The sequence below is a fragment of the Danio rerio genome, chromosome 15 (genome assembly GCF_049306965.1).
Source record: "Danio rerio strain Tuebingen ecotype United States chromosome 15, GRCz12tu, whole genome shotgun sequence".
Classification (NCBI taxonomy): Eukaryota; Metazoa; Chordata; class Actinopteri; order Cypriniformes; family Danionidae; genus Danio; species Danio rerio.
Window position 1 is genome coordinate 5,131,898 of NC_133190.1, and position 10,603 is coordinate 5,142,500.

Sequence of the window (10,603 nt, forward strand, 5' to 3'; positions counted from 1 at the left end):
GATAAGATATACAGCCAGGTACACAACAATCCTGAGTGACTCAGGCGAAACTTCTGGGTTTCTTCCCACCGCAGCCTCGATTTGGCTGTTTAAAACAGCAGCCGCGTGAAATCAGTCCATAAAGTACTTAATAAACTCTTAATAATACAAGTAACAATTAATGAATCACGTTCCATGCTGCAAAAGTCAATTTCCATTATTTTACAGCAATCTGGATTTAAGGATGCATGAATCTAGAGAAATTTAGAGAGGTGTGACGCTGTTATCTGTTTTATCCCGATTAATTGCCCAGCCGTGGTTTATAGATTTATAGTGAACTCATAGCAAACTTGACTATAACCCTTTGTGCACTTGTAGGTTACTAAGGGTTAACGGAGCATTACTTTATTTTGAAGTCGATTAAATTATTGGTAGGGACATTACAGTAATTGGTGGGGACACATCCTCTCCGTCCGTGCCAATTCTACGCCCTTGAAATCACACAATATTTAACTGTAATATAAACACTGTAAAAAATGCTGGCTTACACACGATTCCTCTATGTTGCCCCAACACAAATCAATTAAGTTATTTCAATAATTTTCACAAATTTAAGTGTATTTAACATAAAACCCTTAAGTTGACCCTCTAAAAACTCAAGAATTGTGTTGATTCAGCTCATTTTAAATAAGTAGTTTGAGTGAATTGTATAGGGGTTATGCAGGGGTGCGTTTCTGAAAGCCATCGTTAGCTAACTAAGGTCGCAAGTTCCGTCATTACAAAGATAGTTTGTTGATTTGCCGTTTCCCAAATTCGTCGTTCCAACGAGCATTCGCAAACTGCATTGCAAACTTGTAAGCTTAAAACTACCTCTAGAGCTGTCGTTAGAAGCATAGTTCCTGGTTGAGTTCTATTTCTCATTATCCCCCCTATGCCCTTTTCATTTAGAATGTTTCGACATTTAAACTTGGAATGATCTGTAAAAAAAAAAAAAAAAAAAGTAAAGTCATCTCTCCTAGATGTGATTTGCTTTCAAAGTATTTTTAGAGTTCAGATTTACAATTGTGTTCCCTTCATAGTGCACTTTAAAAACATTTATGCCATTTTGAACACAGGCGTGGCTCATGACGAAAGCTATAGGTGACTATTATTTAAAAGCGGAATTTACGTTACGTCTCACAAAGCTTGTGAAAACAAAAATATAGGCCTAGCATACGTTAATAGTTAAAATTTTTAGTAGGTTAATTATTAAGAAATGTATCTGTACTGAATATGGGCCTGTCGGTTAGAACATTTCTGCATTTGTAAAAGTAGATTTTTAAAAAAAAATTTCGGCTTAGTCCCTTTATTAACCTGGGGTTGCCACCGCGGAATGAACTGCCAGCTTATCCAGCACATGTTTTACACAGCAGATCCCCTTCCAGCTGCAACCCATCTCTGTGAAACATTCACTCATACAGTATGGACAATTAAGCCTACCCAATTCACCTGTACCGCATGTCTTTGGACTGTGGGTGGAAACCGGAGCACCCAGAGGAAACCCACGCGAACGCAGGGGGAACATGCAAACTCCACCCTACTTAAATAATAATAATAATAATAATAATTATATCAGGTAGATTTTTTCATTTCTTAATAAATAGCCTACTGTAAATTAGGGCTACAACAATTCACGATTGAAATGTTTTATATACGAGTTTAGAATATGTGGTAGCTAAGCTTATTGTCGTCTTAGTCCATTTATTATTCTGGGGTCGCCACAGCGGAATGAACCGCCAACTTATCCAGCACATATTACGCAGCGGATGCCCTTCCAGTCGCAACCCATCTCTGGGAAACATCCACACACACACACGCTACGGACAATTTAGCCTACCCAATTCATCTATATCACATGTCTTTGGACTGTGGAACATGCAAACTCCACACAGAAACGGCAACTGAGCCGAGGTTTGAACCAGCAACCTAGCAACCTTCTTGCTGTGAGACGACCGCACTACCTATGGTTCATTCATTTGTTCATTTTCTTGTCGGCTTAGTCCTTTTATTATTTCGGGGTCGCCACAGCGGAATGAACCGCCTGGCCCTTTGGTGTTCTATGTAAATGTAAAATCGGTTACCTATGCTGTTTTGTGCTGAATTTACTAGGAGGTACTAGAAAGTGTGTTTGCACAATATGATTAAACAGTGGAAATGCCCTCGGGCTGGAGTTTAAGATGAGGATGAACATGCCATTTTCAAAGCTGCAAAATGAGCCTTAAAAGGGCCTTTACTGGTGTCACACAGGGTACAAAGGGGAAGAAAAATCCATTTGCCTGGATTATACAAAAAAAAAAAAAAATGCCTGGAAAGATGCTTTGACACAAAGCCCAGTCGAGTCTGTTTGGTCTGCGAGATGGGAAATGAAAAAGTGCTGCCTGAAGGAGGGAGGCTGGTGTTGTGCGTCACTATGTCACGCTCTTCAAACAATGACAGCAACCCATTTCAAGTCCATTCAGTCTGAATGTATTTACTTCCGCTCCCCTTTCTCCAGCGTGGCCCATTTAATCAAATCTTGCTGGAACAAGTGCTAAAGCCAAACACCACGGCAGCGAAACTCTGTGCTTAATAATAGATCCCACTTAATGCAATCACATAAAAGTAAGAGCTAAGCATCCAAGATAGCAAAAAAGAATAGATGTCACCTCTTTAATTCACAGCGATTACTCTCTTCAGCCTCTTTACAACCGCAGGGAGAAAGTAAAAAAAAAATCATTTTGAAAACGAAATGCATTGATTTTATTTTTTTGCTGTTTGAAACAACTAACACTCATTTGGGGGATGGTGGGTCTCTAGCGGGGGGGGGTCTTTGGAACGACCGCTGGCAAACGCTATGGATGAGCTCACCGGGGGCGTTGGTTGGACCAGGGGGAGAGCCCACCAAGCCATGCCCGGATAGAGACCACTCTCTCCGGCATGACCCGCGCCTGGAGGGGGGGTAGCGCGTCCCTGGGTTTCGCTGACCTGCCGTCGAGTTTTCGATAACAGACTCAAATGAAGGACTTAGTGCATTTTTCGATTTCGCGGTTGAACGAACCAGGGGTCTAACGAGGGCCCCGTTGCCCCAAAACAAGCGTTCAAACCCGGGCAAACCAAATGCGCACTGCTGCCCTGGTCCTTCCAAGGACCCAGGCCTCTTGGCCAGCAAAGCTAACCCAAAACAAGCGTTCAAATCCGGGCAAACCAAATGCGCACTGCTGCCCTGGTCCTTCCAAGGATCCAGGCCTCTTGGCCAGCAAAGCTAACCCAAAAACAAGCGTTCAAATCCGGGCAAACCAAATGCGCACTGCTGCCCTGGTCCTTCCAAGGATCCAGGCCTCTTGGCCAGCAAAGCTAACCCAAAAACAAGCGTTCAAATCCGGGCAAACCAAATGCGCACTGCTGCCCTGGTCCTTCCAAGGATCCAGGCCTCTTGGCCAGCAAAGCTAACCCAAAAACAAGCGTTCAAATCCGGGCAAACCAAATGCGCACTGCTGCCCTGGTCCTTCCAAGGATCCAGGCCTCTTGGCCAGCAAAGCTAACCCAAAAACAAGCGTTCAAATCCGGGCAAACCAAATGCGCACTGCTGCCCTGGTCCTTCCAAGGACCCAGGCCTCTTGGCCAGCAAAGCTAACCCAAAAACAAGCGTTCAAATCCGGGCAAACCAAATGCGCACTGCTGCCCTGGTCCTTCCAAGGACCCAGGCCTCTTGGCCAGCAAAGCTAACCCAAAAACAAGCGTTCAAATCCGGGCAAACCAAATGCGCACTGCTGCCCTGGTCCTTCCAAGGATCCAGGCCTCTTGGCCAGCAAAGCTAACCCAAAAACAAGCGTTCAAATCCGGGCAAACCAAATGCGCACTGCTGCCCTGGTCCTTCCAAGGATCCAGGCCTCTTGGCCAGCAAAGCTAACCCAAAAACAAGCGTTCAAATCCGGGCAAACCAAATGCGCACTGCTGCCCTGGTCCTTCCAAGGATCCAGGCCTCTTGGCCAGCAAAGCTAACCCAAAAACAAGCGTTCAAATCCGGGCAAACCAAATGCGCACTGCTGCCCTGGTCCTTCCAAGGATCCAGGCCTCTTGGCCAGCAAAGCTAACCCAAAAACAAGCGTTCAAATCCGGGCAAACCAAATGCGCACTGCTGCCCTGGTCCTTCCAAGGATCCAGGCCTCTTGGCCAGCAAAGCTAACCCAAAAACAAGCGTTCAAATCCGGGCAAACCAAATGCGCACTGCTGCCCTGGTCCTACCAAGGACCCAGGCCTCTTGGCCAGCAAAGCTAACCCAAAAACAAGCGTTCAAATCCGGGCAAACCAAATGCGCACTGCTGCCCTGGTCCTTCCAAGGATCCAGGCCTCTTGACCAGCAAAGCTAACCCAAAAACAAGCGTTCAAATCCGGGCAAGGCCAGTGGTCTGAACACCATGGGAGTTAGGGGGTCCACGGGAGTCAAGGGTCCATTTCTGAGCTGCTAACCCGTCTCCCAGCGTCCGTCACCCCGCAGCAAACATAAGACCCCATCGCAGACGGAGGCTAGAACGACGTGCGGCTGGTGCCCCATACACGAGCCCAGGGCCGGTGGTGACCCATTCACAAACCCAAAGACCGATTGGGTCACCAGCGGTACGTCTTGGCCAGTTGGGTCACCAGCAGCACGTCTGTCTGATCCATGCGGTTTGGAGGAGTTAGTGTCCCCGGGCTTAATAGTGGGGTGCCCGGGCACGGCTGGTGATTAGGTGCAAATCTAGGGGGTCCTTTGGAACCAGCGCTTGCCGCCGGAGAGTGCGTGTACCTCGGGCAGAGCGTGCAGGGCACGGCCCCCCCCCCAACGCTGGATCTCAGAGGCCCCAGGCCAGGGAGAGGGGCTGGGCTCGCTCCCCAAGAAGGGTGTGTGTGCCCCGGGCAGAGCGCGCGGGGCACAGGCCTCCCCAATGCTGGATCTCAGAGGCCCCAGGCCAGGGAGAGGGGCTGGGCTCGCTCCCCAAGAAGGGTGTGTGTGCCCCGGGCAGAGCGCGCGGGGCACAGGCCTCCCCAACGCTGGATCTCAGAGGCCCCATTAATGGTTCACCAGCGGCTCCATCGATGGTTCACCAGCGGCACATCTTTACGCATCTAGCGCCAAAGGTCCAACAGGAATACGTTATGCCTGGCGCTCACCGGGGCGTTGGTTAGACCCAGGCCCGAGCCCACCAAACCATGCCCGACGGGAGACCACCCTTCCCGGCCTACTTGTCGGGACGTCCCGCGCCTGGAGGTTTTTGCCCGACACCCACAATCTCTGACCTGCCATCAGGGTTTCTGGGAAGGCGTAAAAATATGGACTTAGTCTCTGACAGTCCAGTCGCCAGACCCCACGGTGACTGATCGATAGGAGCTAGTGTGGCGCCCCAGGGGCTAGGCCCCCACCCAGGCCCCCCAAAGCACCAATGGGGTCGGCCTCTATGGGTGTGGCAGATCCTCCCCGTCCTGGGCGCTGTATCAGGGAGGCGTGGGGGTGTCCCTCCGCACACAGCGCCCCCCCTTCCCGCCCCGATCTGTGGGTAAAGGACCCAGATGGCCCGTCTGGCTAAATGACCCAGAGCTTGTCTGCTGCTCAGCCCGCCCGCCAGCCCGCCCCCCTGGACTCCGTTTCCCCCGCGCCGATACTCGGCCCGTGCCCCCGCCCCCCACGCCCCTCGCCCTGCGAGGGCTGGGGGATGTTCGGTGGGTTCGGTCGAGTCACCCGGCGTGGTGAATCGAGGCCCCAGGGGCAGCGTAGGGAACGAGCTGGTGTGGGCTTCGATTCTACCCCCGCCCGAGTGTGTGCGTCTACATCCCGTCCGTCCGCCCGCAACGCCGCCCACCCCCTGGGTTTATCCTTGCTGGCTCCCGGCTGACCCCCACCCCGCCTACCCTGCTCCCGGGGGAGTGAGGGTGGTTGGTTGGGAGGGGAAAGCTAGTGGACTCCGGCGAGGTGAAACGTGCCAGGGTCAGTGATGCCGGGGTTACGGGCTGTCTGGACCCCCCTTTCGATGGTTGGTGCGTATCCCATGTTGGTTGTAGCAGGTCGCAAAAGCTCCCGCGGCTGGCGCGTGTGGAGCTGCCCCCTCCCCCCCAAAAAACGGCGCATGTTCGATGGGGCTCAAACAATCCCCATTTTGGGGTGGAAAAAGTGAACGAGAAAGGCTCCCGCTGGCCAGAACAGCAAAATGAAGGGGGGATAGGGAGTGAGGTGGGACACCCCTTCCCCAACTCGAGTCGTGACAAGAGAGAGAGGTGTCGAACCACTGACCGGGGCAACGATGAAGGGGCGGTGGGGTGCATTGTTTAACGGGACACCCCCTCTGGTTCCTTTGAAAAGGGGGGAAGGGAGTGAGGTGGACACCCCTCTCCCCCCTGCTTGAGAAGTCGTAACAAAAGAAAGCTTGAACCGAATGGATCTCCGTAGGGCATCAGCTTACACCTCCTGGTGCGGGGGGGTGTCCTTCCCCTTTAAGAAATACGGGTCCACCAACGTCATGACGCGGAAGTGGACGCCGCCTCCGGCCGCTTATTAACCGCCGCACGTGGCGTGCGGGCCCCTTTCCCCCTCTGCATTGGCTCTAGCACGGTCATGGCTGAATGTGCCCTATGCTTCAACGTCTACAGCCGGCTTGCGCCTCACCTGACGGCCGTTCACAAGGTGGCCAACTCGGACGAGAAGCGGCTGCTGCTCGCGCTGGCCGCCGGCCGCGTGGACACGCGGAAGACACCGTGCCCGGTCCCGGGCTGTCGCCGGACGCCAGCCCGCCTAGACAGGCACTTGAGGCAGCACGCGGAGCTCTCGACCTCGGGAAGGAAAGAGGCTATGGGGAGGGCGAAACGCCGGAAAGTAGCTCGGGAGTTGCAGTGGCTGCGGTCCACCCAGCCTGCAATCCCTGTCGTGTCCCAGCTAGCATCGTCCTCCGAGGGGGAGCGGGACTCGGAGGACCCAGAGGCCGGCCGCCCGTGCGCTGACCGCGGCTGCAGGCGCGCCACCGAGCGCATACAGGCTCAGCTCACGGACCTGGGGAAACAGGTTACCAAGATGCGGTCCACCCTGCTCCAGATCACACGCCTCTACCGGGAGCTGAGGAAGGGAGAAGGGGGGAGAAGGAGGAGGAAGAGGGCGAGGAGAACCAGGTCGCCTCCTGCACCACCGGCTCCCGGGCGAGGCGCGGCCGGAGGTCCGACGCCCCCCGAGCCTCCGGAGGCTTTGGAACCCTACCCGTTCCCGGACCACGTCCCCGCGCTGAGTTGAGTATATTTCAGGCACGTCACTGTCGCTCTGCTGGCTGTGTGCCTTCGGGGAAGTTGACTCTTGGTTGTGCTCGTTCCACAGACCTTCTCTTGGGGGAGTTCGAAGGGTACCAACTGGGCAGCGAGCCCACCGCGCGCCTGCGGAACAACGTCACTTCGAAGCTGGGGAGAATCAAAGCCTTCCTGGGTTACATGGCCAGGGGCACCGCGGAGCCAGGGGACTTCCTTTTCCTCAACCAACCAGCCCGAATCCGAGCGTGGGCCGCCCGGCTAGGTCAGACGCGCATGGCCGAGCCCACCAGGCAGCACTACCTGAAGAACGTGGCTCAGTTCCTAGACTACCTCTCGGAGACGCCGCCGGCCGCCTGTCAGCTCTCCAGCACGGCTCTGGTTCTGATTCGAAGGGAGGTCAGAGCCCTCATCCGCGGCATACGCCGGCGTGTCGTCGTGCACGAGGTAAGGACCAAGCAGGCGAAGGAAAGCCGACTGATCCCCAAGGCCAGTCTGGTGCGCTGTCACCGGACCGCTGGGAGGAAAATTCCCGCCCTGCTAGGTAAGCAAGCCCTTCCGCCATTCCAGCGATTCCCCCTGTTCGTTCTTCCGGGGCACCAACAGCACTTGGTTCATCCAGCCACGTCTGTCTGCCCCTCTCCCCCGCGAATGGGACTCATTCGGGAGGGAAGGGGGGCAGACCGACGTGGCTGGATGAACCAACAGCTGCTGGTGGCCCGGAGAGGAGTTGTGCGTTTCTTCTTCAGGGGCACCAGCAGTCCATGAACTGCTGGTGCCCCTGAAGAAGAAACGCACATTTCCTCTCCGGGCCACCAGCAGCTGTTGTTTGAGCTGCTGGCGCCCCGGAGTACAAGTCACCAGCAGCCAAGAGCTGTTGGTGACCCAGAAAGGAAATAGAACCGTCGGTGGTCTAATCTGTCTAATGTCTTTCACCAGCTAGCCTCGAATCCAACCCAAGCACTAGGCAACAGTGGCGCTTCTATGGCTTTCTGACTGGCTACCTAACCTCCATCTCTGGGCACCGCTGTGGAGTCTTCCAGAATCTCACAATCCAGGAGGTTGAAGAGGCCTCCAGAAGCCCCGACGAGTCTGCTTATGTCATTAACGTGAGTATGGCGCAAGTAAGGTGGGGGTCACCAGTAGCATGCTCTCTCTCTCACTCACTCACTCACTCACTCACTCACTGCTTGTTCTCTGATGGCAGATTACCACTCACAAAACAAACAGAGCCTTTGGGGCGGCTCAGCTGTCCCTAAACAGGGAGGAATACAGCTGGTTCCGCAGGTTTTTGGCGCTGCGGGCTGGTCTCCCCGGAGGGAGCCAGGCTACCTATTTCTTTTTCACTTCCAGAGCCAGTCCTTGTCGGACCCTGAACAATTACTTTCAGTCTGCTTGGCTCAGTATGGGCCTTCCAGGCAAACCCACCTTTACTGACGTACGCACTGCGATCGCGACTCATGTGAGTAGGCATTGTGACGCCCCTGTAACTACCAGCGGCGGCTTCTATCCTAATCAAGCTTCTGTCTCTCTCCGACGCAGGCAAAGAATGCACACTCTTCAGAGGATCGCCGCAAGGTGGCGCAATTCATGTGCCATGACACTTCAACCTCAGATAAGTTCTACGCACTTCACCTCGGACCTCTCCAAGCACGCGAGCGCCGCAGACTCTTTGAAAGGGCCCTGGTGGAGGAGGAGGAGGAGGAGGAGGAGGATGGGGAGGCAGCGGGCACTGAAAGCCCCCCGCGGAAAGGGCGCAAGAGGACGGAGACTTCCGTCTCTCCCCTGGTAAAAATCACATTCTCTTTGGCGTGGACAGCAGAACGTGTGGCATTGGCTAACTTCCCTTTATGTGTCTCTTTTCCAGGAGGGAACCAGCAGGAGGACGCTGCCATGGCGCCCTGCCAAAGGGAAAAGCCAGGGCGCTCGCCCGCTCGAACAAACAGAAGACTCTGAATCGTCCTGAATAAATATTGTACAACTTAACGGTCAAATGGTGTTCAGTGTCTTCATTATTCCTTTTATTTATTATCTGTGTGGTAAAAGTAAATTCAGTGGGGACAAAAATGAGCCCTGTCTTCTTAGTTCAACGCTGTATGCCTGCTGCGTCCAGGTCCTGCCTTGGCTACGTTCCGATTGGGACAGATTAGCCCTAACTTGTGTGTTAAAAGTGTCACGTGGGATGCCCTCGTCCAGGTTCTGCCTTGGCTACGTTCCAATTGGGACAAACTATCCCTGCCTTGAGTGTTAAAAGTGACTCGCGGGACGCCCCCGTCCAGGTTCAGCCTTGGTTGATAGCTCATAGGGAGAATGAATCCCTTTTCCAGCACAAGGGGGTGATGGGCTGGACAAATCTGTCCAGGTCTGCAAATGCTTTGAACGCCCAGAAGGCCTTGAGTCCAATTCTGTATATTAGCAAGCTTCTCCCGGGACAGCTCGGTCCTTAGAGATGCATGAATAGGTCAGGACAGGGCAGCTGTGGAGTGGAGGTTAACTTTATGGAGAAAGTGTTATCACGAGTCCCCACAGCCGGCCCCACGCGTCTCTAAGCGGTGACCTGTACCCCATTAATACGGATTCATCCCTCGTTCAGGCCTGATTAATCAGGACATACGCCTGGGGCCGGCTCGCTAGGACGGACGCCCAGGGCGCAAGCCCACAGCCACGTAGCTCGATTCGGATTCGGACACATGACACGGACACACAGAGGTAATTTATTCAATTTTATTTAAAGGGGGAAATTGAAGCAATTTACGCCGTTTGGAGTTGGAGGATAGCCGGCTTGCTTGGCTGCTGCGCTTGGCCACTTTTTTCTCCTAGAAGAAAGAAGAACAGACACATATCAGCCGTGGTTTGAGCTATGTAAATCGGGCAACAACACACTTACTCACCGATGGAGGACGGCCATCCGTTTGATTATCACCGGGACTTGCACACAGGGCCTGTTCGAACCAGTGCCGGTACGACATTGCTTGACTTGCGGTTAAGTTCATTGCGTAATACCGGTCAGAGGTACCGGTGTCATGGGCCATGAAATCAGAGAGCTTCGCTCTGAGATCGCCGGTGTGAGCATGCTTAATCTGGGGGGGACAGAGACACATTTAACCACAATTTCACCGCAAATATCACAATTACTACCCCGGGTAAAGGATATCTTACGTGGGTTGCGATTGATGAACGCACGTCGGTAAATGTGGGGCAGCCCGGAAGTTTCATCTCGGCCCAAGCGATCTGGAAATACTGGTTTAGATTTTTACAGCTGGCTGGCCTCGATGTGAAGAAGAAATAACGGGCAGCATTCCCGCCAGGCAGGCTGGATCTGACCTCCAGAAACCTGTTGAACCAT

At 53.5% G+C, this 10,603-nt stretch overlaps 2 protein-coding genes and 1 long non-coding RNA gene across 3 annotated transcripts in view; 1 reads left to right on the plus strand and 2 right to left on the minus strand.

Moving 5' to 3' along the window:
* The window catches only part of brwd1 (bromodomain and WD repeat domain containing 1), a 1,114,832-nt gene that overhangs the window by 90,570 nt on the left and 1,013,659 nt on the right, over nt 1-10,603 (minus strand). The window lies entirely within an intron of this gene.
* LOC141377971 (uncharacterized) lies at nt 5,353-8,516 on the plus strand. Its single transcript, XM_073924204.1, has 4 exons — nt 5,353-7,244; nt 7,331-7,838; nt 8,201-8,386; nt 8,465-8,516. Exons 1-4 carry the CDS (start codon nt 6,584-6,586, stop codon nt 8,514-8,516), a joined length of 1,407 nt encoding a protein of 468 aa, XP_073780305.1. The 5' UTR covers nt 5,353-6,583.
* Nucleotides 9,968-10,489, minus strand: LOC141377969 (uncharacterized). Its single transcript, XR_012391183.1, has 3 exons — nt 10,417-10,489; nt 10,149-10,337; nt 9,968-10,073 (listed from the first exon to the last, which is right to left on the minus strand). It is a non-coding gene; the product is annotated as an uncharacterized lncRNA (long non-coding RNA).